Source organism: Terrapene carolina, unplaced genomic scaffold, assembly GCF_002925995.2.
Source record: "Terrapene carolina triunguis isolate 2854851 unplaced genomic scaffold, T_m_triunguis-2.0 Scaffold58, whole genome shotgun sequence".
Taxonomy (NCBI): Eukaryota; Metazoa; Chordata; order Testudines; family Emydidae; genus Terrapene; species Terrapene triunguis.
The window spans coordinates 48,100,340-48,127,820 of record NW_020664409.1 but is presented as its reverse complement, the minus strand read 5'-3'; the positions used below and the strand labels follow the sequence as shown (position 1 = coordinate 48,127,820).

At 40.3% G+C, this 27,481-nt stretch overlaps 1 protein-coding gene across 1 annotated transcript in view; it reads right to left on the bottom strand.

Moving 5' to 3' along the window:
* The window catches only part of LOC112107192 (lipoxygenase homology domain-containing protein 1), a 198,931-nt gene that overhangs the window by 15,574 nt on the left and 155,876 nt on the right, over positions 1–27,481 (bottom strand). Inside the window, exons 31-36 of the mRNA XM_026659537.2 lie at positions 22,498–22,717; positions 20,774–20,928; positions 15,585–15,798; positions 13,924–14,114; positions 10,632–10,842; positions 2,822–2,976 (exon numbers count right to left, since the gene is read on the bottom strand). Of these exons, the coding sequence (XP_026515322.2) occupies positions 2,822–2,976; positions 10,632–10,842; positions 13,924–14,114; positions 15,585–15,798; positions 20,774–20,928; positions 22,498–22,717 (1,146 nt within the window). The remainder of the gene's footprint in view (positions 1–2,821; positions 2,977–10,631; positions 10,843–13,923; positions 14,115–15,584; positions 15,799–20,773; positions 20,929–22,497; positions 22,718–27,481) is intronic.

Genomic DNA, 27,481 nt, shown 5'->3' with positions numbered 1-27,481 from the left:
ATTACTTGTGCTTAAAGTAAAGAATGTACTTAAATATTTTGCTGACTCAGGCCTCCAAGCTAAGGGTCTTAAAGCATGAGATAAATAATTGAATTAGTCTGACCTCTTTGGGAAACTTGTTCCCCAACAAAACCTCCACAACTAAGGTTATTTTATCTCTGGGGCTCACGAACTTCTCCCAGACTTCGTTATTCTAGACAGGAACAGTTGTCCAAGTGAGTTCTGAATGAAGATGCAGTTGCTGATGTAGCTTGATTCTGATCCAGTAAGGGCTTTTAAGATGGGCCAAAGACTTGAACTGGCAAGGGAAACCCTACACTGCTACCATGTTCAGTGCCAGGTACAATGAATTACGACAGCCCAGCCTGGAGGCGATGAGTACATGGATTACTCTGGCAAATTCTCATCTGAGAGGAAGGGTGAAGTATCAAGGTCAAAAAAGTAGGTGTTTTTTGAGATTGTCGTCAGGGAGGATAGGGTAAAGAATACACTAAGAAGAGTAATGAGCACCATTAATCCAAAGAGTGCTGTTATTACTTGAACTCTAGAATCTTTAAATGATAAGTAAAAAATAAAGATACTGGACTCAAACAGATGGAAGAGTCCTGCTCCAGGTGACGTTGTTGCTACCCTAACCAAACATATCAGAGAATGGGAACAGAAAGTGGATATGTAAAAAGAAAAACTTGAGGACTCAAAGAACAGGAGCGTCTTCATTGTTGGAGTCAATCAGCTAACTCAGCACTCACAAAAATCAGTGAGTCAGTCCATGAGTTTCCTGCCTCAATGCATTATTCTTAAGGGTACTTTAAAAGTGAATTTATTACAAGGAGAATAAAGAAAATGCAGAGGCCTTATATATGTAGAAAGAAAACAGAACCACCACCCTTCTCAGCCAGCACTAATATTTCATGTCTCTACCAACTGCTTGTGGAATCCTGCTTTCTCTAAGTATCATCCTAATCTACCTACCAAATAGATGGCCCCATTGAGTTCCGTACATTATCCTTCAAAGCCTGGGTAGCCCTACCATTCTAAGTCCTCTTTCACTACTGTCTCCCGATTTCCTTTGTAAAGTCTGATCAGGGAATTAACTCCATATTTGTTGGATATCAGGTAGGGCTTTACACTCTGCTGAAGAACTGTGCAAATTAATTAGACTAACTGGAAGGCTGCAATGAGCAGCAAAGATCTAGTTTGTTTTTCATAAAACCTGGCTTCTGAAACTTTTAAGAATGAAAATCAGCAGACAAAATGAAAAGAGGAGGGTTTAGTTCACAGAGAGAATATATGTCAAGTAGAAGATTCTTTGAGGTACTTCAGCTACATTCAGAGACCTGACTAATGTCTATCTATTAAAGTAAAAAAAAATAGCAAAAGATTTAATTTCATATGTTCTTCTGGAGTTGTTATTAGTGGATGCATAATAAAGATGGAAAAAATTCAAAATGCAAAAGTAGAGAGAATACAGATGTATGAATCAAAAAGACAAACATCAAAAGGACTTAGGTAGGCATCACATGTTTTAGTCATTCAACAGCTGATATATCAGCACACAGTAAGAAGCCATCAAGTAAGTGTGCAACATTTTCAACCACACAAGAGTTTCCCAGGTCCCCAGGTGTGGTCATTTGCTGCACACCTCACTGCCCCGCCTTTGAAATGGTTGAGCTTGCACCAGACAGAGCATGGCAGCTCAAAGCCAGGCACTCTCTCATCAGGCTGAGTCATGAGGAGGGAGTTTCTTACAGTGGAAGCAGCTCATTCCCATTCTGTTCACCACAATATGGAAGCATCCATTGTAGAGATGATCGATAACATAGTCCAGATTGGTTTTCTGCTGATGAGTCAGAGTCAAGGCCTCTCCCATATATCTTTGCAAAGTGGCAGTCATGGCAACTCCTGGATTTTGACAAGGAGTTTCTCCTCATCGTGCCCTGGGGTGACTAAAGCAGCAAGCACTAAACTGAATCTCGATAATCTGGATTCTGGTTACAATGGTACTGAAGCAGTATTCATTGGTTCTTCACTTTCCATTCAACACCACTCAGTGTTGAAGGGCTGTCAGCTGCAAAAAGCTTAGTAACAGAGAAATGCATGTAGGTTCCTTATAGAGTGATTTTACATTGACCTTTGATAAAAATGTAACGATGTCTTGCAAATCTGAATTTGTATCAGACACTGAGGTCTAACAAGGTATCTGTAAGATTTTGATCTGAAATTTTCTTTAACTATCCTATTCTCTTGACAACAGTTGTTCCAGGATTTTTTCTGCAAAAGTTTTTGAATTCTCAAAAACCAAGAAGATTTTTGCAAGGTTAATAAGGAATTTCTGAATGGACGAACTAAAGAAGGAGAATGAGGACTGGAATGGGACATTTGCCTTATTATTATTTATTGTTTATATTGCTGGGTAGGTGTTCATGATCGTTCACAAAACACACAGTGCCATATTCATTTAAGCAGGCACAACACCAAGATAGCTTATGGAGAGCTATGCACTTCCACCAATGGTGCATTTGGCCCATAGTTTAGATAACTGCATCTAACTGCATCAAGGAGTTTGTAATCTAATTTTCTGAACAAAAATACTTCATTAATTTAACTGTCTCTCTGTTGTGCAAGCTGATGGTGCAGAAGAACAATCACATTTCATCCCAGAGATGGTTGTCACTTGGTAGTAGGTAAAATGATCCCTATATGGAATGGGCAGGCTGGTCAAGTACTTTTAACATCCTTTAGCATGAAAAGTTCTATGTAAACGTGAGGTATTATTAAGGAGACATTTACAATTTCAATTATTTTTCCTCAGTTCTTTTACCTGGCCTCTGGCAAAAGTGATGGGTCCACTTCTTGAATTATTAAGCCATCTTTTCCCAGAGTCACCTCTCGCTCCTTGAATACAAAGATAAGCCTCTCCACTGGTATCTGCTTTCTTTATGTCTCCAGTGTGCACATGAATGGAATATTCCACAACTAAAAGAAAATTTTTAAAACAGTCAGTATAACAAGGGAAATTCTCTGTCATCTTGACTCATAATTGGTTTCCTTATGAAAATGCTTTGGTTCTATTGTATTGTTTTATGTGAGGATCACTTGATATATTCTTAAAAAAGGAAAGGCACAGTACCATAAAATGGCACCTTAAAAGTTTTTAATTAGAGGCAGGGTCTGTATAGAATGCAGTTATGCAGCTCCACGGATAACTACATAGTTCACCTTTTTGTCAAGTTATTAAGTATTATTTATATTATGGTTGTACCTAGAGGCTTCTACCAAGATCAGAGTCCTATTGTGCTAGGCACTGTACAAACACAGAGTAAGGTATGATCCCTGCCCCAGGTATTTTATAATCTAAATATACAAGACAGACACAGGGTGGGGAAAAGTATTATCCCCATTTTATACAAGGAGAACTGGGTCACAGAGAGATTAAGACCCTGCCTGCATTACAGAAATTTGCACCATTGTAATTTAGTCAGTATAGTTACACTGTCAATATAGTTACATCCTAATGGAGTCACCCTGCTCCGATATAAAGCAGGGTTGAAAACAGTGCATCTTAATCCAGTAGATTAACAGAGTAAACTGCACTGGTATAAACCCTGTTTTACACCAGTGCAAAGCTCTACATCGGGTGAAATTATGTCGGTGCTGTTACATCAGTGGAAATCTCTCTAATACCGGTAGGCCCTAAGTGACTTGCCCAAGGTCACATACTCTGTAACAGACCTGGGAAACAACCCCGATCTCCTGAGTCCCAGTCCAGTGCATTAACTACAACACATTCTTACTCTCTGCATAAATCCCCGTTTGTGAATCCACAGAATGCAGCTTTCTTCTGCCCTGCAATGTCTCTTCCAGAAAATCAGCACTATTGACTACTGTATTCAATAACCTACAGAAGAACCTATACACATCCCTCCTGACCTCTTGGGTACCCAATCCCACTGCCTGTTTACATAGTCATCACTCGTTCTAATCCCTAAGGCTCTATATTCCTATTTGCTCCATTTGTATTTTTGTGTGTGTACCATTTTCATCCTGCACTGCAGCAAGGACTGCACAGTCATAAAATGGCTTAGATGAAAGCTGTGATCTGATTGTCTTAAGACACTTTCAACTCATTAATTATCCCCCAGTGAATAAACACATCAAGAGTATCAAGCTTGTTCATGCATCAGACCACAACACACTCACACTAAAGTTAACGCTCTCTGATATAAAATAATAGAAATGATCAATTAACATTTAAATCCTTTCAACTTCAGCTTTTCCCTTTAAATAAAATATTCCCTTCCCTTTCTGCTGCATGACAGATGAGGATGGGTCTTCAAAACCAGTCCAGGCTCTGGTAGTGAACTAGTAATTGGCCAGAAGGGGATTATACTGTTCTGCTGAGCAACTGTATGGGGTTATGGGAAGGAAGTCCTGTGTCTGTCAGCCCTGCCCAGAGAGTGGAACTTTGAAGACACAGCTGTGACCACTTTCCTTGCTCTCCCTAGCCAAACAGTGGAAGCGGGGCGGGGCCTGAAAGAACAAGTGGGGCCATTGCTGCCTTCTCTGGCACAGGCCAGGGAAGAAGAGCCTTGACGAGAGGCTGGGGAGGCTGCTGTCATTATTCACTGCAGCTGAACAGTAGTGTTGGAGGAGATTTAAGAATGGAGGAGTCAATAACTTGTTTGGGTACAGGAGGAGAAACCGAGGTCCAGTTTTTCAAAGCCAACAAGGGGATTTAGCCACACAACTAATAATGCCAATGAGAGTTGTGTGACTAGACCTCATATTCAGCTTTGAAAATCTCAACCTTAGCTCCTGCTTACTATGGTTACAGTTGTTTTGGAAGGGGTGAACAGGGGGAATCCTTTAACAGAAGAAGCAGCTAACTGTTTCCTCTGCTCAATATCTGAATATTAATTATTATTACTTGTATTATGCCTAGAAAGCCAAGTCTTGGACCAGAACACCATTGTGCTAATCAATAATGTACAGACCCAGAACAAAAAGATGATTTTAGTTCTGATAGTACAACACCGTAGAGCAAAGTAATGTAACAAATCCGTGGCCAGCTATACACCCAGGCTATTAGGAACTACAGAAAGGCAACAATGACTAACTATCTCAGATCCTTCTGCTTTAGAAGCATCAACTTGAGCTAAAGAAGAACCTATTAGCTTTTGCAATATGACACTCAGATTCCTTTCAGAAGAGGAAGTGGTATATTTGTAATTATTATTATTATCATGATTATTATTTTTAAATAATAAGCCATTTTATACCGCAATAGTCACACTTTAGGTTGTGGGCTAATCAACCAATACACACACACTTTGGTGTATGGAAGGGCAAGTAAGCTGGCTGATGAACTCACATCCTATCGCAATTATTGTTTAAGGCTTGATTTCAGAGGTGCTGAGCACCCACAACTTCAATCAAAGTCCCTAGATCTGCCAGGATCTATTCATCTTAGGCTGCCTCAGAAGTTTCAGCTCCCACTCATGCCAAAGTCATCACCAGTATGCTGCGGAAATCAGAGAGGCTACAGAATGTAGGTCCAGAATGCTACAGAATATACAGGAATTGTATTAAAATTCCCAGAAGCTCATGAGGTCTGCATTACAGCAAGTTTCTTGGATTCCCTATGATAAATTTATAGAAGGTTTAAGAGTGATTGTTAAAAACACACTGTGAAAAATTAAGAAACCACAAGCTAAAGCTGTCGTTTATTCTCATGCGTAGGTGATGGCAAAAGAGGGGAAAAAAAGTGTTCTGCAAGATATTTATTTTTAAACTTTTCCTACAGCTCTTTTCACAAGCTGGTGCTATTCATATTGAGTGTTATAATAAAAAAGGCTAAATACAAATATTGTGACATTTCATATAGTCATTTTTCTAATCCTTTTAAAATATAAGAAGTTCATATCACTGAAGTAAGGGTTTTACAGGCCAATTTTGCATACTGACTGAGTTTAACAAGTAATAAGGGCTGTATATATCCACACTGGTAACATTTATATACATGTTGCAACGCATTTCTGTTAGGTGGAAACATCTTTGTTTCTCCTCATCATTCAACTATGTGCGGATGGCACATAGAGAAGCCTCTTTTGTGAAAAGTAACTTTTATTTCCGTGTGGCATTATTTATCGTATTCAAGGACTCCCCCATCACTTTAAAAAAAATTAGCCTATGTCTTGATCCAGCAAAGCACTTGACGTCAACTGACTACTCATGTACTTGAAGAAGGTGCTTAAGTGCTAGATTGAGGCCTAGTGTACGCTCTTTAAGGTGCCTAAATATTCTTAGGTGGTGTAAATCAGCCTACCTCTACTGAAGTCAATGGAGCTGCATTGATTTGCACCAACTGAGGATCTGGCCCACACAATTTAAAGCAAATGATCTGCCTAGGTGATATTTTGGAAGCAAGTTGTTCTGCCATTGGAAAAACTAGGGTTTAAGACGCAGGATTCTCTGGGTCAGCAGAAACAAGATATGTCATTGTTGTGATGCACCCAGAGCCTAGTCCTGCTAACCTTGTTCATGCAAGTAGATCTACTGAAGTCAGTAGACCACTTGTTTGATGAGGTGAGAAGGATTTTTTATTCATAGATTTCAAGGCCAGAAGTGACCATTGTGATTATCTAGACTGATTTCCTATATAACAGACCATAGAACTTCCCCAAAATAATTCCTAGAGCAGATCTTTTAGAAAAAAACATCTAAGCTTGATTTAATAATTGCCAGTGAAGGAGAATCCACCACAATCCTTGGTAAATTTTTCCAATGGTTAGTTAACATCGCTGTTACAAACTTACAACTGATTTCCATAGACTACACATTAGCTTAGACTATGTCTCAGATTTCCAAAAGGGTCCGCACCTCCATTTGACATTTTTGAAAAAAAAAATGAAAAAAGGTTGAAAAACTACTGGTCTAGTACTGTGGCAACTTGGGAGTTGCCCACTGTTGCACGTGAGGGGGCACTGTGTTAAGGAGATGGAAATGGTCCTATAGCTGAAAGACAGGGCAAGGTGGGACTCTTGGGAGAATCCAGTCCAAGACTTGCTTTGCCTCCCAGGTACTGGATGAGCTCTACACTCCTAACGCTGCTGGCATTCCTTCAGATCAGGACATAACAGGAGAAACCATGACTCTGCATTGGAAACTGAAACTATCAATAGGATAGACTGGACACAGAACAAACAACATGTCCAGTTGAGACTAGTGGGGTGACATAGGAGACATGAACACAAAGTGTAAGTCTCCCTGCTCTTTTGCAAGGGAGGCAAGTATCAGGGGGTAGCCGTGTTAGTCTGTATCTACAAAAACAACCAGGAGTCTGGTGGCACCATAAAGACTAACAGATTTATTTGGGCATAAGCTTTCGTGGGTAAAAACCTCACTTCTTCAGATGCATAGAGTGAAAGTTACAGATGCAGGCATTATATACTGAGGAAAAGCTGCTTCTGTAATGAGCCAGCCACTCCCAGTCCCTATTCAAGCCCAGATTAATGGCAACACCATCAGAGGACCCAACCACATCAGCCACACCATCAAGGGCTCATTCACCTGCACATCCACTAATGTTATATATGCCATCATGTGCCAGCAATGCCCCTCTGCCATGTACATTGGCCAAACCGGACAGTCCCTCCGCAAAAGAATAAATGGACACAAATTGGACATCAGGAATGGTAACATACATAAGCCAGTAAGTGAACACTTCAATCTCCCTGGTCATTCTATTACAGATTTAAAAGTCACTATCATTGAACAAAAATACTTCAGAAATGGACTTCAAAGAGAAACAGCAGAACTAAAATTCATTTGCAAATTTAACACCATTATTCTGGGCTTGAATAGGGACTGGGAGTGGCTGGCTCATTACAGAAGCAGCTTTTCCTCTCCTGGAATTGACACCTCCTCATCTATTATTGGGAGTGGACTACATCCACCCTGATTGAATTGGCCCTGTCAACACTGGTTCTCCACTTGTGAAGTAACTCCCTGCTCTCCATGTGTCAGTATATAATGCCTGCATCTGTAACTTTCACTCTGCATCTGAAGAAGTGAGGTTTTTACCCACGAAAGCTTATGCCCAAATAAATCTGTTAGTCTTTAAGGTGCCACCAGACTCCTGGTTGTTTTTGCAAGGGAGGGTTTAGCTGTGTATATGGGGGGGGAGATAGGTCAGGGACTGGATATTACTGAAAGACTGCCTCTGAGTAAAGATCAAAATGATGAGGATACTTTTTTTCTGGAAAATTCCCATGAAAATCAGAGTTGATAATGGATGTGGTGATACTGATATGGCCTTTATTATAACCAGGCATTTGGTGCTGACAGTAAAATGGTTTTGTATTTTGAGGTTTACCTTTTATCTTTAACTTTACTATCTAAAGGGATCTTTCTATTTATCTTCTCTGCGGGGGGCTAAGAGGTTGGGACACAATGATTTGTTTATTTTTAAAGTGTTTTATTTTATTTGGACTTGTGTTATGAAGGGATTTATTAAAGGCATCTCCATGTCCTGCTGTCTCTTTCAGGCCATGAATGACTGCACTCAAATAAAACTCTAGAATATCTTTGTCACCAGTAAGCAAACTGATATACAAAGAAAAGCTGCCTGTTTGTTAGAAAATTTAGATTGATTTAGTACTGTGACCCTGAAATATAAAACACTGCCCCAATAACAACACTTTCCCATATAGAAAATCACATGTATAGCGCGCATGCGCGCACACACTCACATACACACGGAATATGAACAGCATTGGCTCTGATTTCGAAGACACACATAAGCCCAACGGGCCTATTCACATGCATAAAATTATTCACATGCAGAAGGTTATGCAGGATTGAGGGCTACATTTTCTTTGGGTTGGGGGGTCATGAGGCCTATAATCACACTACCTAAGTCATATACAAGGTCTGGGCCTTATATGAATTTCCTAATACAGAGGTGTTATTCACAGCAGTGCCTGATTTTTAGGAAATTACTCAAAAATTTGTTTTGCTTGGGAAAAATTCACAAAGTAAAAATCTGAATTTTCACACAGGGCTCTATTTTGTCTCAGAAGACGAGGAAGTGAAAAGTCAGAAGTGAATGAAAATAAACGCGCCATAGACATCATTTCTGCTTTAGACATTCTTGGGGTTATAAATGAGCACATTTGGGAATTTGTTTTTGTGTTTTGTGTATTCACAAGAATTTTGATAAGTGTTTGAATTTTGATTTTATTTAGCATTGCCCTTTTGTGGCTGGTCTTAAATCAGTAAGTCAACCCTAATACCACTGGGAGGTTAAAGGAATCCTTTTACTCAGGATAGGCGCCTGTGTTTTGTTCTTAGAGCATGAGGTCATTTCCCCAGGATTCATGCTGATGATTGTAGTGTGTGTGTGTATGTATCACCTTCTTCTGTTACTTTGAACCTGGATGATCAAAAACCTAGGAAGAACAATGTTTTTGGGTGAACGAATACAGGTTGGGACTCCTAATCATGCAATATTCTGCATAACAACATGCAGTGAGTGATTAAAAGAGTTTGTTTGACTGTGTTTTGCTGAGTTTGTTCAAGTTCTGTTTGGGATAAAATGGTTAAGAAAAACTGCTTAGGGTTTTAAATTTTCATGTGGAGCATTTTATTGTCTCTTTCTGGGTGCAGAGAGACTTCCCATTTTTCCCCAGCAATTTCTGCTTAGCCAATACAACATCCTCTCTACTGTAGCCTTGGTCAATAAACCTCTTCGTTGTTGCTAATAGTTTCAGTACATGATCTGTACTATCCCTATCACTTCTCATTATTCTAATGAATTGGATACATGGGAAGCTTTTTCTTAAATGGCCATGGATGAAAGCTATCAATATGCAACAGGCTGCTCTTACCCATATTTTCTGAAGTAATCATCATCTTGTCATGTTTGTGACACCATACATCTAAATAATTTGCTTGTGTTACTACTTGAAAAATGTGCAGAAAAACTGAACTTGTGCAAATTAATATCAGGTTTTTTGGCTGTAGTAATATTTTCTATATCGTAAATTCCTCATGAACATCAATAAAACACTAACTAAGGCAATTGAAATTGGTGGATAGCTCTATGATAACTGACCATGGCAGGTTTTTAAAACCTTTTCACTGGCTTGTATTGGGTCTTTGCATATCTGACATTTCTAAAAAAGTAAACATTTCTAGGTAATCAATTCCTTATTTATAGAAAGGATAGGTTAATATCATACACTACATAATACATCATACATTTATTCAGTTGATTTGTTATGCTCTATTTTACTCTGCAGGATCAATACATCTATTTTTTTTAAATGCCACATGCTATTGTCTGCTTGCTATAATATGAAAGAGACTGAAATCTTATATCAACAAGGTATGTTTAATTTGGTGTCAGCTGTTCCATAGGTTGCCCCAAGACTGACTTCATTGGACTGACTTCCTTTCTAGAGGAAAGAAGTGTTGCCTGCTCTTGCTTTTACATTTATCACATTACAATCTTAGGACAAACTTCTTGTCTTGGAAACCTGCACATAGCATGTACTGCAATCAACATGAGAAGCGCACGTGCATCCAAGGACAGAACCTGACCCTCAGTGAGGAAAAAGGGCTTAAATTACCAGGCAAAGGATCCTGGTCTGCATAGAGAGCTGGCAGTTCCACACATTTGTCTTCATTACATTTGAACGAGCAGTTGAAAGCTAACCACATCTCCTGGTTCGTGCCTGTGTGCTTCATATGCAGTAAGTCTAAGTGCCAAGGCTGATTTAACTTGCTGTGTGGGCCAGTTATCTGAATCTTGTATATTGAGCCAATGTCTGCCAGTTCATCCTATGTGAGAAAAAGAGAAGTTAAATGCAGTCTCACTATTGCAGTGCCAGATCTAATAATTTAACAAGTCTCAGAGATTAAAAGATTGTGGCAGTTTTAGAATTGTTACTTTTTTTTTTATTATTACACAATACAAAATTGATTTGCTAACTGCATGAGCTGAATGGCTCTCTAGTGGTTTGAATGTCAGAGAATTGGTGACTTTTCTCATAAGAGTCACTGGGGAAAATTGCATACCGAACAAAATTAGACACTATAATTCACAATGATGCAGTGGACTGTTTGCAAATGTTATTGATTAGAAAGTGACCAAATGGCTCATCTCAACTTGCTAACAATACAAAGAAAAGCTCAAGTGTTCTTTAAATTTCAGTTACCAGACCATGAATCCCATGGGGAAAAAATGTGTTTCCTACAACATTCAGTAAAAACAACTGCTGTAGTTAAGTGTGAATTTTAAAGTCAATTAATTTAATTTTGAGTAGACTACGCAGTTAGGGAAACACATTAATTCACTTCTTTAAAGGGTTCTCAGACTTCTTCCATAGCGTGAACCACATTTTAGTAGACAGATTGTCCTCTGGAGCCCTTCCCCTTGGATTCATGATCGAACAGATCCCCTCAGCTCCCATTAGTGATTGCACAACATCCCTGTGGCCATGCCACAGCATGTATAAGTAACCCTAGGAAAGTGCTTATGTAATTTGTAACTATATTTAAAGGCAATAAATCTCTTGTCCTTTTGAGGGAACAACAGGGTAAGCACATTGTCTCTTTTTATTCTTGGATTCATCTCTACTTCCTATCTGCTTCCCGCACTCCCTCCTTGGCTCCCCTCCTTCCCTTCTTTACATCTGCTGCCCAGCGATCTGGTGCCTTGAACATGCTGCCTGGCCACTTCGTTCTCTTCATCCAGGTGGGCACCTCCACTTTCACACCCCTTTTATGTAGCAAAGGGCCCTTAGTGGAGACAGCCAGACTTGCTCCCCCTTGTTTCCAGCTCATATCCAGGCTCTTCTGGTGCCTATAGAAGCAGCTGGGAGCAAGGAGGAGCAGCAGCGCATGAAGTATGATGTGCCTGCTTTCTATTAATCACCAGCAAGTGCTCCACAGACCACAGTTTGAGAACTATTGCTTACTTGCTATGCTACCCAAATTAAACCATCCCTATCAGCCAAAAAGGCAGTTCATTCAGTGTGGCGCTATGCACTACCTTCATATTATGCACCGGGGAATCAGAGTTCCCCCTTGGCCCAAGCAGTTAGCCAATATTTGGGGCCTTGCTGGTTTTTTTCCACTAGGAAGAGAAATTGATGATAGATTCAGATAGTTCGTTGGTGCAAATTCTATTTATTTACAAAGAGTGTACACAAAGTCCTGCTGCCCTGAGCACAGTAGAAACAAACACCAGGAGTCAGCTCACAGATCGAAGCCAGCTTTCCAGTCAGTCCTGTGCCCAAAAGAAACTCTCTCCCTTGGCTTCCTCCCAGCGCCACACTCACCAGTGCTTTCCCAGCTTTCTGATCCTGAGTGCTTGTGACACCCACAGCTCCACCAATCAATGCCCCAGCCCCACAAGCCCCAGGGAAACCCCTCTGATTGTCCCTGAATTAGTTCTTGCTCAGGTCTTCCCAGGAGGTTGAATGCCTTGGACAGTGGTTTCTATTGTTTCAGCTATCTCTGAACAAAGGGGCATTTAATTGCTCCCTCATTTAACCTGAATGAAAAGTGACTAACATACCCATGAGCTTCAGTCAGGCCTGTGATTACTGACAGATCAAAGACATGTGTGCTGGCAGCCACCAACGCTCTCCAGCATAAACAATCTTTATACTTTTGGTTGATAACCCACCAATAAGGTACTTCAAAATGTTCTGCTTTGGAGACACCGATTGGGGTAAGTGATATGTTCAAATGGTTAGGAGCAGTATTCATTTGAATCTTCCTTCTACAGAATAAAAAAGAAATGCTCCCCCAAGCAGTATTAGGTTGCCATGGTAGGTGTGTTGGGTGCACCGAGGAAAATTGTTAGCATCGGTGTACATTAAAGGGCATCAGACAAGAACGAAAATTTTTAAAATTAAATCTGTAAGAGTTCCTCTTTGTGGATTATGCCCATAGCAGAGGCTCTTTCCCTTCCTTTACGGCCAAGGTAGGAGCTACTCCAATTCTGGGTCTGCTTCAGCAGTGGTCATTTTAATTACTGTTCCACTCCCCACTGTGTCTGTAGCACATGCAGAGCAGAGTGGAGTGTCAATAAGTACTATAGGAACAGGAATAGCCCCTCCTATCAGAGAAGACAGTATAATTCCCAAAAGGAAGTGAGGATGTGGGGTAATGAGAGGCTCCCTACTGACTGAATGTGAGTCTCAAAGGTTTGTTGATGTTTTAATTAGTTGGGAAGGAAAGGGAAAGGAGACAGAAAGAGAGGGGGGAAAGGATGAAAGTGTGGCATAAGGGAGGAGGACCCTGATGGGGGAACAAGGAGTTGGGCAAAGGAAAAAGAAAGGAGGGGCAAGAGAGATAGGGATAGAAAGCAAATGAGGCAAGGGAATGGAATGGGTGTGAATATAGGATGAAGAGAGAAGGCGGTTAGGAAGGAGAAACATAGTGGAAGGGAGGAAGAATTAGATGATGAGGTTTAGGGAGGAAAAGGGACAAGGACATTTTACCCTAACATATCCTGACCCCAGAAAAGTAACTTGGTATCTCTGACTTTATACATCATATTTGTGGATTAAATTATGAAATACCACATTTTCAAAAGGGCCTCAAACTGGCCTGTATATCTGTGCCTGCAGTCTGACATGCACAACCATATGCACTAGCAAATCACAGAATTTTCTCATGCAAACACACAATGCGTGAAAATCAGGCAGGATTTGTTAATGAAAATGCTATTGCGCATGTGAAAATCCTGTCATTTGTACACAAAAATGACGGTTTGCGCCAATTTGCACAGACAGGTTTAGAAATCATTTTGGAAATTTGGCCCAAATAAACTATTTCTACAGGAATTAAAAGGATTATTGAGTACATGATTCTTAGAAGTTTTCTGGTAATAGAGAAAGATTGAACTACTTTGATTTGAGTTGCTTTTCCTGTAATTTGAAGTGCCAACTCTTTGTGATTCAGGTCTCCATAAAAGATGAAAGAAAGGTGTATTGGATCCATTTCAGTGTTGACGTCAGATCCAATGATGTCCATTATCCACAGACCTGAGGACTGCATGTTGATTTGAGGCAGTTGAGGACTAGAAATCAATCTTTTACCTTTAAAAAATGATCAAACAGAAAGAGGAAAGAAGACAGTATGAGAGAACGGCATAATATATTAGGCCACAGGCTTTACAGTACACAAACACAGCTGTATTTGCAGGTTACGTTGTATCTATGGCAACAGTTCACTAAGAATAACACATCAATACTTTTATTGCATTTTTTCATCAAGAATTTAACCTTAATGTTCTTTTGTGTTTCAAACTTTAGATTTACAGAATTTTTTCTGGATGTCAAGTTGTTTTTACTATCCTTTTTGGAACTAATTATTAAAGAATACGCAGCCTCCTTCATAACCCTAATTAATTGTTTTGACAGAAGTAATCAATGTCACCTACTCACTATCTCACTTATCTCATTTAGAAACAATGGTAGTCTGAAGCATAACAACACCTGGTATATAGCAAATAGCATCAATGAAATCCCCACTTGCAATCAGACCTTAAATAAGAATATGTTGTATGACACTGAGAGGTGAACCTATAAAAATATGTGCTCTAAACCCACATAAGCCAGATCCTCATACAGCAATGCTAAAAACCCTCTGAATAATTACAGGTCTGCTACATTTGGACCTTTAATTTTGGAATGTGTTTAAACGATCCTATGTAAACATGCTATGTATGTTTAAATGATCCTATGTTGTGATATGATAAATAAGACAACACAAAGAAATCTACCTTTAATGAGTCTAGAAAACTACCTGGTGTGTTCTAAGTGTATGTGATATAGACACATTGCTTCTCGCTTTTCTACTTTTTTTCCCCCTTACGGATCTAACTTGGAAGGTTCATTTCCATTGGTGTATCTATCTTCTTGGCATTATTTTTATAGGATACAACACCTGATTACAGCAATCTTCTTTCCTCTTATTTTTAAATGCGATTGATGAATTTTACTTCTTGTTTGGAAGTGAGAGGCTGTCCGGAGATCATGCTGTGAGCACCTCCCAATGCCTTTCTGCCACATGCACCTAGGTTTTGACTTGCAATCCTGCTGCAACGATGGGCTTCAGCCAAACAGAGCGACAGTTCTACTGAACAGTGCAGTAGCTCTGTGGGAGTGAACTAATGCCCACAGATAAGGACTAAGCTGACGCTACTAAACTAACTTTCCCCTAGACTTGAGATCGGCTCCCAACAGGCTGAAAACTAGTGCATTAAAACTCTACTTTAAGCCACTTATCCCCATGAGGCCTGCTTCTCACTTTCTAATCCCCCATTAAATCATTAATTTTAACATGTTAAATTTAATTCAGAGGGCTATTGCTTTATGCAGAGTGCACTATGCAGCATTAGATTATATTATCTCTGACCTTACCAGTGTGTTTGCTATTATAGTAAAATCATGCTGAAAATTTGTGTGGTGTTTATAGCCAAATAAAGAAATTATAGCAATTGTAAAGACCTTGATGTAAGCAGGTGGAACTCTCATTGACTTCAGTCTTGTTGCAGAAGGACCTACCTATTGTTATAATCTCACAAACAGTCTCACATATTCCTAGATGAGTATCAAGCCAGTTCCAAAATGGAAAGATCCACTCTTTATCTGAGTCCTCTGATTCCTTGATTGTTATCATCTTGAGGTACATTCCAGCCCCATATCCTTCTCCATCATGTTCTACAACTACCTTTTGCAAATGGCTCAGAGAAACTGCCTCTATTAAAAATGAATCCACCTGCAAAAAGGAGATATACTTTGAAAAGCAGCAAAAATTGAATACTTGTTCTTTAAATATATAAACACACACACACACAAAGCGTAAATGCAAAATGTAATAACTAGAGATGAACTTAAACCAAAAGCTTGGATCTGAATATGCTTGAACTTCAGAGGAAACTTGGACCTGGTTCTAGATCAGGATCAGGATCTGAACTTCATGACTGGCTTATATCTATAAAGGTTAAAAAGGAAATCCCCTCTCTGAACAGCATAGTTCTGTTCTTGATTAGATTCCAAACATTGTGGCTCGGGCCCAACATTAGTAATGACTGCAGGCCCATTTGATCTTTGGCTTAGATGGGACATTTCATCAGTCATTTCAAATTATGCTACAATGTGCTTCTGGATACTAAAAAATCCCTAGAAGACCTTGGTTCTGATATACGCATTGTGAGTTTCTGGCTTCCAGGATCTATTATGCAAATATGCATTAGTGGGGTTCCAGAGGGAAGTTAACATTCTGGAAAAAGCTTATTCATTGGGAGACAATGTTTTCTATAATCCTGAATTCTCTCTTAGAAAGCAGAGAAGCCTGTCTTTTGTTTTCTGTACAACATGAGAAGAAAGGAGGGAAAAGAAGTCTGAAAAGGAGCAGATGGGAGAAGTAGGAGAGAGAAAGAGACACAAGCAGAGATGAACGAGAAGGATGGGAAAGACAAAGACAGAAGAGGAACAGAATGGACAGAGCAATGGGGAAGGAAGAGAAAGGAAAGAAGTAAAGGGAAAGAGAAGGAAAAGAGGACAATGGGGAGAGAGGAGTCGAAAGAGGAAATTTAATACAGCATTAAATCTATATGATTCAAGGACAGCTTGGTGCAATGCATTCTTCTCATTTTATAACAATCTTATCTGCTTTGTACACTACCCAAATGAGGGCCCAGTGGGCCCCGGTGTGGCTAACAATGGTCAATACGTTTTGATTAGCTGGAAATGTTTGCAGCCTCTCAGTACTGAATCAAGTTGAAAACAACTGGAGTTTTAACAATAACAATGTTTCATATAAAAATTAAAAAAATAAATTTATGCACTATGGGATCTTAATAAATAAAACTACAAGGCACTTAGAATGGATATATTAGCAAACTGTTCTGTGAAGAACAACTCTGTGGTTAGCAAAGTGCTATAGAACGTTATAGCTATTTTTGTATAAAAGTAACACAAAAGCAGTTTATCTTTCACTAATATTAAAAATGCTTTCAGGTGATAAAACATCCATTTACTAGAATTCCAGACTTGACAGCCAGATTGCAAGTACAATTAAGTAACTGGTTCTTAATTAAGGCAATACAGGGAAAAATCTGTGCATGAAGGACAAGTTACTCACCCTGTGCAGTAACTGTAGTTTTTCGAGATGTGTCCCCCTATCGGTGCACCACTTCAGGTGTGCATGTGCCTCTTAAACCCTTGATTGGAGATTTCTAGCTAGCAGCAGTGGCAGATTAGCCACTAGGCCAATGGGGCCCATTACCAGGGGCCCCAGCTAATTGGGTGGGGTCCAGAAAATGGGCGCTCCCACGCTCCGACCGGCACTAGCGGGGGGGAGAGGGCAGGCGACCTGAGTGGGGAAAGCCCCCGCGCCTCGACCCCATGCTGGGGGAGGGGAGTAACTGCAGGCAGAAGGGGTGCGGAGGGGCCCCCACTCGCTCTGATCTAGAGGCCCCCCACAAAACCCTAATCCGCCCCTGGCTAGCAGTGTCAGTTCGGCCCAGGAATGCGCCCTATGCCTCCTCATGGCAGACACCAAGGCTATAAATGAGTGCGTGGGCAAACCACCCTCAGTTTCTTCTCTGCCTAGGCTTCTCCTAGGGAACAACCAAACCAGAGGGGAAGGACGGGTAATAGAGCACCCATGGGGACACATATCTCGAAGAACTACAGTTACTGCATAGGGTGAGTAACTCGTCCTTCATGCACAGATTTTTCCCTGTATTGCCTTAATTAAGAACCAGATGGGGTGAGTAACTCTTCCTTCTTCTTCGAATAGTGTCCCCACTTCACTTGACTTCTGAGCAGTATCCCGAGGAGGAGGAGGAGGGAGCTTCGGAACAGGGTCCAGAACTGAAGCTGCATCAGATCTGATGGCATGAAGCAGGGTTTAATGCTTTGAAACTGTATGGATTGAAATCCAAGTAGTGGCTCTACATATCTCAGATATTGGAACAGTCTTCAAAAAATGCAGCAGATGGGGCCTATGATCTGGCTGAATGTGCTCTCACCTCCTGAGGGGGCGGGAGCTGAGCACCTACAGAGTCATAAAAGGCAGAGATACAACCCGATAGTCATTTAAAAAGTCTCTGAGCAGAGATAGGATTCCCCTTAGATCTATCTGCAAAGGAGAAGAAGCGTCTAGGCGATCTCCTAAACTGCTTATTCCTACCTAGGTGGAAGGCGAAGTACCTTCTAATGTCCAAAATGTGGAAATGGGATTCCTGCTGAGAACTCTGAGGTTTTGGGAAAAATACTGGTAGATGGATATAATAGTTAGGATGAAAATCCTTTGGTAGGACCTTAGGATGTGGAACTTTAATGACCTTGCCATAAAGAACATTGTAAGGGGGGCAGGGGGAATCTGCCATCAAGGCTCCAATCTCCCTGACCCTAGGGGCTGACATGATGGTAACTAAGAAGGCCGTGTTCATTGAAAAATGTAGTAGGGAGCAGATCACCATTGGTTTGAATGGAGCTTCCATGAGGTGGTTGAGAACCAGGTTGAGATCCCAAAACGGGGTCAGGGTCTAATGTGGGGGAAGAGATTACCCAGACACTTAATAAATCTGGATGATATCAGGTGAGCAAAAATGAAGAATCCCTTGACTGGGGGATGAAAGGCTGATACTGTGGCCAGGTGTACCTTGACTGATCTGATGAATAACCCAGATGACAGATCCAGCAGCTAATCTAGGATGAGAGAAAGGGGAACCAACTCAGGCTAGAGGTAGCAACAACCAAACCAATGGACAAATCTCTTCCATTTTGGTAGGTAGGTAGTGCGGGTTGATGCTTTTCTACTGTTTAATAACATCTGCTTTACATCCACAGAGCCATCAAGGAGCCACACCCTGAGATATGGTCGGGAATTTGATTGATGGTTGGACACTGAGTTGAAGCAGGTAAGGGTACCAAGCTTGTCTTGGCCAGGTATATGCTATGAGAAGAACTCTGGCCTTGTCCTGCCTGATCTCATTCAGCCTCCTTAGAATTAGCGGTGGTGGGGGAAAGTCATAGAACAGACTCTTTTTTCACGATAGAAGGAAGACGTCCCCTGGGAGTGGTGACATAGATCCTCCCCTTGAACAGAAGAGAAGGCACTTCCTTTTCTCTGAAATGGCATAAAAGATTGATATCTGGCAGTCCCTATTTCTGTAACATGCTTTGAAGAACCTGGGGGTCCAGGTCCCATTCGTAGTATTGGGAGAAATCTCTGGCTGTGGTGTTCTGTATGCCTGGGAGTTAGACCACTGAAATCTGGATGTGGTGGGCTATACACCAGTTCCTGAGCTTTGTGGCTTCAGTACCCAAGGAGCGGGATCTTGCTCCTCCCTGCTTGTTAATGTAGAACATGTAGGTTACTTTGTCCATCATTACCCTGATTGCCTTGCTCCTGACGAGGGGCAGGAAATGGAGGCAATTGTTCCTGACTATCCTGAGCCCCAACAGGTTGATGTGGAGGCTAGCTTCGTGGGCTGTCCATTTGCCCTGAACTGTGAGGGTGTGTAGGTGGGCTCCCTTATCCTAACAGGGATGTGTCAGTAGTTAGCGTCATTCCTGGGGTTGGGTGACAGAAAGTGATATCTGCACAGATGTTGAGCTGTTCTTTCCACCAGTTTAGGGCATTCTTTACGTGCAAAGGGACTGTCACCTGCCTGTCCAAGATGTCCCTACTGGAAGCAGCGGAGTAGTAGCCTTGCATGACTCATGGGAGTCTCAAGCATGGCTTCTTCATCTACCCTAGCCTCGTGGTCCTCAAACATTTCCTCCTGCGGGGGTGGAGGATGGGGAGAGGGAGGATGTGAAACTCTGGTCTCCCTGAGGGACAGTACCGATGGTCAGGTAAATTGCTACTGATAGGTGGCCAGCATATCCCTCGCCCCGCGCCGCTTCCTGCAGCCCCCATTGGCCTGGAGCGGCGAATCGCGGGCAGTGGGAGCCGCGATTGGCCGAAACTGCGGACACGGCACGTAAACAAACCGGCCCACTACGTGCCAAAGGTTGCCGATCCCTGGGTTAGGGGGTTCTCTAGGTTAGACATTGAATCTAGTTTCATCCTTTATGTTGTTGATATGATTGTTAAATGAAATAATTTCACAGAAATCTAAGACTCTCTGCTTTCTTAAGAATACTACAGCTTGGTGATGAGTAAGTATGAAAAAGGATTATCTTATTTTTAAACTCTGTCAGTGCATTCTCTTCTTTAAGTAAAATTTCTCATCTGAGGTTATTCATTAAATATCTCTTCTTTCAGGGAATGTCACTTGTTTTAGTCCCAAAAGCTACTATGTTGCAAAGAAATTTGGTGCCCCCTCACTTTTGTTGCTGAAAATTATCAACAGAAATAATATTTAAGATATGATTATCAAAACTGCTATTTACATTAAAGGAATGAATCTCACAGCAATGTCAGTTTCCTGCATGAATCATTTTCATGATACTAATTTTGGTTCTTTGTCACACACTGCATCCCACATTTGGGACATAAAAAGTTGAGAGGCATGATCACAAGGGTTATGACTCAGATAAGCTGCTTTACACATGCAAATGTAGAACCCTGATTATCACCTATGGAAAATCTAGGCATAAAGCTGGAACAGAATACTGCTACAAAGATCTATAAGGAGAATTTTGCTCTTACAATCAAGAGCTGGTGGTAGGCATTCAGAAAACAGTACTATTGTTTGAGTTTGTAAGAAAACTTAACATTTGTGTCTTTTTACCTTGTTCCTTTGAAATTTTCCTCCTTTTACCAATGATTCGTGCAGTTTCCTCACACCTGTGTCCCCTCTTTCGCCATACAGAGTGATATAAACATTTGCAAAGGTTTCTGATCCCCAGTGGTCACCAGTGTGTATAGAGACAATATACTTGTGGACTATACAAAGAAAGAAGATTGTTTGAACAAAACAGATTGAATTGAAAGGGTAAGCTTCAAGGAAAACTGCAATATAATTTAAAGATATTCTAATAAAATCAGAGAAATAATAACAGCAAAAAGAACACGTTACATGGAGATTAGAACAGAAAGGGAGTAGTTCTTCTGTATGAACCTGATCCAACCCTCACCGAAGTCAGTGGGAGTCTTTTCATTGACAACAGTGGGAGCTTGATTGTCCCTATGTGGCTCTTGTGCTAGTACACTTGGAAAAATTCATTCTGTTTTATTGTGTGGGACTCTGGAGGAACTCAGGAGAGGTCAGTTCTTGCCCGTCAGAAAAATAAATGTCTCCAAGATAATAATAATAAAAAAGTAACCATCAAAGAGGAAGGCACTCTATTGACATGCCTTTTAAAGTCTTCTGTCTTTATAATGCAGTCATATGACTGCATTTCGCTGATCCAGGCTACACTGTCAGAGAGGCCTTCTTCTGGAAAGTATCAATAAGGCTGCAGCCCTATTTACCCTTTATGGAGATAGTGACATAGTAACATGAACTCCAAAAAAAAATTATATGTAATTTTCAATATACATTATTACTTGGCTAATATTTAGCTATATAAGAGGTCATAATTAATCAGTGTCGTTTTCCTTTAAGATCCATAGTAATTTTCAGATGCTCAGATAGGAGCAAACTGTTAACCATGTTAGAACATTTAGGCTATGTCTACACTACAGACCTTAAGGTGGCATAGCTGTACCACTGGAGCAGGACGGTTGTACGGTCTCCTGTGTAGCCACTCTATGCCGATGGGAGAGGGCTCTCCTGTCGTCATAATTAAACCACCCTCCAATGAGCAGTGGGTAGCTATGTCAACAGGAGACACTCTCTGGCCATAGTGCTGTCCACACCGGCACTTTCGTTTGTGAAACTTATTTCGATCAAGGGGGTGGTTTTTTCACACCCCTGACCAACAAAAGTTTTACCGATGAAAGTGCTAGTGTAGACATAGCCTCGGTTTAGAGAAACCATAATAGTTAGGCCCTTAACCAATTGACTTGCATGTATAATGCAGAAATGTGAAGCTCTATATTCTTTAATTTTATGGATACAATTTTGGAAGGCCCTCTGAAAAAAGTGGGACCTTCCCACATTACAAAAATGCCCTTGAAATTACAGCACAACTTTATTGTACAGTAATGATTATTTCTGATATTCACTTCAGTAACTCAAGCTATGATAAGCTAAAGAATTCAATACTAAGTCTACCAAAATTGACTGCCACAGCTTTGAATTATGTCTTATCTTTTACTAACATAATTAGATTTTTCCAGTTTTGCACACTTAGAGTTATGCACAAGATTTAGCAAACGTTAAACCCAATTTGTCATGTAACTAGGAGAGATTTTAAAATGTGCAGCATTGTCACAGCGCATGCGCGAATGGAGTCATTGCGGAACCACCATAGATACTGAGCACAGAGAATGATTAAATGTAATATTTGCTGAACTGGCTCTTTTTCAAAGGCTGGTTCTCATTGTTCCTGTCTCCTTTGCTATTTTTACCTGGTAAAGGTTTCTGGTTCTCATTCACTGCAGGGAATTCTTTCACCAGCTCTCTGTCTTCTCTGTTAACAGAGAGCCAGCAGTTACAGTCAAAGTTCACTTCTTGTTTGGTATGTAGCTCTTGCATGTAAAAGGACTTCAGATGCCAGCCCTCAAAGCCTGGCAAATCATCACAGCTGACCCGAATCTTGTACACATCCCCCACATCTCCAGTTTCAACCTGCAATAAATATAATGAAGAAAAGTGGGCTATCAAGGCAACTTCATGAACAGAGATTTTTTCCAAATGGCATAGGACAGATGAAGTTAATGTGAACAGACAGGAAGGATGATTTTGTGGTTAAGATAAAGGAGATGAGGGACTCTATTTCCTGGTTTTCCTCTAGACTTCTGGTGTGACCTTGGGCATGCCATCTGAATCTGCCTTCTCTGTTCCCTTATCTGCAAAATGGGGATGATTCTTTCCGCACTAAAGAGCTGTGAGGCTAAATTCATTAACATCCATGCACTGAGGGCCTTGGATGGAAGCTGTTATGTAATGGTCTGATCATGCCGGCTGCTGAGTGCCCTCAACTACTATTAAAATCAATAGGATCAAGCCCTAAGTGTTAGGTATTATGAGTAATAACAAGAAGTAATAATAAAGCCTCGCTCAAGTAGTTTTAATGAAATATTCACTTGTATAATGATAGATTTCATAATCCAAATGATTTCATATCCACTTCACTGGAAAAAAGGAGCCATTTTGTTCTTTTAAAAAAAATCATTAACCTTATACATTTAGCTTTGCACAATAGGGTTGCCCTTCCCTACTGTCGATGATGTAACCACATTGTCCTGATGATCGGGAATGGGAAAGTTGAATCCCTTGATACTGTTGCTGGTTAACTTCAAGTCCAGGAGGGATCTTTCCACTGCTCACTACCTCCATGGATCTCTCTGAGCCCCAGTTTATCCATGCAATCCACAGCTTGAGGCACTGGAGGGGCCGAGGGTAAATGACATCGATATAAAAAAAGCTGGATAGACATGGCAACATTTGCAGTCAGATCCCTTCTCATTACTGTCTCATTTCCTTAGTGTCTATGGAGCAGGGAAGAGAGAAGGGAATTGCTGAACCCTCTAACCTCTACTCTCCCCACCTCTTATTCCAGGAGGTAGTGATCTGCAGCCTCCCAAAGGTGTAAAAATTGTTGGATTGGATGGAGAGAGCAACTTTCATTCACAGCCATCAGGCCAAAGCAGCACCCACATCTGATTGTTTCATCAGCCTACTGCTGGAAACAATAGCGGCTTCAAGAGAAATAAGAGACGAAGCTAGTTTTAAAAGGTAACAATTAATTTTAAGACAGAACTAAGCAAAAAAATGTTGCCCGGGGTCTTGTATTCCATCAAAACTTCCTTCTCTCATTTTATAAGTTAATATTTTCAGTCCAACTACATATAGGGATTTGTGACTGGTGCCTGAGTGAGTTAACCTGTTATTTAGGGACAGCAGAGATGAAGGAATATTTTATATTATTTTGGGCAAAGAACCGTTAGTTGCCCTACTCTCATTAACATCAACAGAGGTCATGTAGCTAAAATATGGTGGAGTGTTTTGAATGTTCAGAGGAAATCGTCAGTTAAAAAGATGGAACCTACTAAAATAATCCTGCAATCAGAAAAGGACAATGGGTTAATTCTACCTCCAAGCTAAAGCCCAGAAGTCAGAGGGCAGTTCATAGGGACTGGGGCATGAAATCCTCCTCATTGTCCATGTAGCAGTGCTGCTCTGTGACTGATACTGTGGCCCTGAGGTTGTAGTTATGCACTGGAGAATCCACCAGACTTCCCCCTCTCTTTCCTTGGCCTGCACCTACTTGCCCCAAGCCCTGCTATCTGGGGGATACAAGAGCATCCTATGTGGAGCTGTACTCTGAAGTACACAATGGATTTGCACTCCTTTGTGGGTTCACCATATCCTTCTCAAGCCTTGTGCAGTGGAATCACATTGATTCCACTGTGTTTAAGGATATCTCTGTGTCCATGCAAGGGGAAACAGAATTTCCCCATTGCACGAACAGGGTTTTATTTCAAGAGTTTTTCATTCAAGGTTGTGGAGATTGCAAAGGGTATCATGAGGCATGGCTATATTTGTTGTACTAATCAGTCGAATTCTTCTCAAAAAGTGGGTGTTTTTCTCTTATTCTCAAGGGGAGAACATACTGTTCTTCTGCATGTCCAAATTGGACCTTCTTCAGAAGCAATGAAGTCATAAGTTCTGCTTTTTCACAGCAAGACTTTCTGTTTTTAAAATTATTGCCTGCAGTTTTTCCTTCTTACAGATGGACCCCTTGTCTCCATTTATATCACACAGCTACTTAGTTGTACGTACCAAGGAGTATTTATTGGACAAAACTTTATGGTTTAGAATTGCAAAAATACAGCACTCGGATATTTTTCTTTTTACTTAAGGTGGCATATTGTACTCTTATCTTGTCTTCTGCTACCCAGACCTCTAGACTTCTGAACAGTTGCAAAGAAATTCTAATGACATTTTAAAAGATATACAGTATATTGCATTCCTTGCAATGTGCAGACAATATACATTGTAGATGTAACGTACAGGAAGACAGTGTCAGAGACTATTTCATTACTGTATGAAGCGTGACTGCTCTAAAACCATTGTTTTTCCTTCATTTCCCATAATCATGATTTCAATGAACTCTATGACTATGCCTCCAACCAGAATATATCTGCAGCAAGACTTCTTCCTGATCTACTGAATTAAACTGCACTGGGTAATCTCAATTGAATTCAGCAGATATTTCTCTCCTTTTAACATTTTTCCCCTCTAATTCAGTCATTATTATCCTCTTTTCTATTTCAGTCTTTTGGTCCATCATCGTAATGCATGTTTTTATTACATCAGTTCTAACCCTTTCCCAAGCAACTTACCATGATCACCTTTCTATTTCAGAATTGGATTTCCTACCTTGGATCCAATAATTGTCTTTCTTCACCTTCTGATCCCTATAAGCTTCAAATTAATGCAAAATGTCCTAAGTAGAGCTGAGCGAATAATTCTTAGCAATGCAGCCTCTCTCCTCATCTTATGGAGTATTTGCAAGCAGAATACTCTTTCCTCATATTTATTCATGATTCAAAGATTGCTAATTAATTTTGTCACATATTTTTCCTCTCTCAATTAATCACAGTTGGAGCCAAGTATTCTATACTTGGTGCTTGAAATTTGAGCTATGTTAGTTGTGATTGGTCACATGCTAAGTAACAGATATTGCTTCTGTTCCCTGATTGAATGAGCATAACTCTTATAATCAAGAGCTGGCTTTGAACAAGCCACTGGGGCTTTGAGTCTCACAGAGAAAGGTACCAGATAAAAGAAGATTAGGTAAATTTGTAATATTTTAGGCCTTTACCTTTCTGGGCTACACACGACTTCTTCAGAGGAACCAGTCCTAGAAAAGTTAGGCTACTCTAAGATTTATTGTCTGGATGCATACCTTAATTTTAATTCGTTGTCACTTTCACATAAAGCATGTGTGCATGCATATGTGATCCTAGGTACAAAGGGTGTGGTCAGATCATTATAGGATCATGTAATTTCCTCTGTATCAGAGCTCTGGAAACCCTGTCCTTCTAATGTGTTAAGCAGTGATCCTTCCCACAGAAAATATACAAAGTGCATTGCTTCTTGTCTTAATCCACAGACGTTAACGAGAACAATATTTCACCCTCCTCCTTGTAACAAACTTTTATGTACTTGAAAACTATTATCATGGCCCCCCTCACTCCTCTTTTCTCCAAACTACATGGTATTTAATTTTCTGCCATTCCCACAATTGCTGACACAGAGTAATCATGAATGTGTGCATGGTCCTCTCTGCAGAGGTTTGTGGTCTCATACTTATCTAGCTCATTTAATACCACTTGTACCAGTACTCTGGAGATTGGTTTTAAGGATCCCATCCTCATGATGTCTAGCAGTGCTACTTCTCATATGATAATTATTTGGATTACAGTAGCATGTGCAATGTGCAAGGTGCTTTCCAAATACATAATAAAATACCATTCATGCCCTGAAAAGCTCACAATGTAAGAAAACAAGAAATATGTAGAAATTGGGGAAAGGGATAAATATACCATTATAATATATACCAATATCCATTCTAGGTGAGCTTAGCAGGTCTTCTATGAGCCCTCAAAATTTCACAAAAGTAAACCCCAAAGGGATGCCTGTACAACTGAAACAAATCCTATTTTTGAGCAAACATGGATTTATTATTATTATTTTATTATTTATCTATTTTTGCATTATGTGCCCAGCTCCACTTTCATAGATTCTATGGTCAGATAGAATGATTGTTGTCATTCAGTCTGATCTCCTGCATAACCCAGACCATAGAACTTCCCTGAATTAATTAACACAGAGCATATTTAAAAAGTGCCTGTGATGGAGAATCCACTACATCCACTGGTAAGTTGTTCCAATGGTTAATTACCTTCACTGTTAAAAATGTACATCTCATTTCCAGTCTGCATTTGTCTAGCTTCAACAAACTTGTTTGTGCCTTTACTGAACATTAAGATATACCTGCCACTATGTTATAGCCAAGATGCTTAGAAATACAACAAAACATATGTTTAACTAGTTAGGTTACAGAATGTTAAAACTAATGATAGACATCCCAGAATGTTTCTGCTTCTCTTTCCCAAGAACAAGCAAACATCAAGAAGACAAATCATGTAAAATTTCCATGTATTAAATAGAAGCATAATTGTAAAAAGGAATGTAGGGTGTGTTATCAGAGCCTTAAATCTAGCTTGTTAAGTGGCCACGCCAACCCCTCTCCTTTCCAAAGGAAAAATTTCTGCTTGTGTTTTTGAAACTCCAGGAAAAACTTATGTAGGTGGAAATTTAAAACTATTGTTTATTTCTTAAACACTGAGGCTAGGTCTACACTACGGGGGGTGGGGGTCG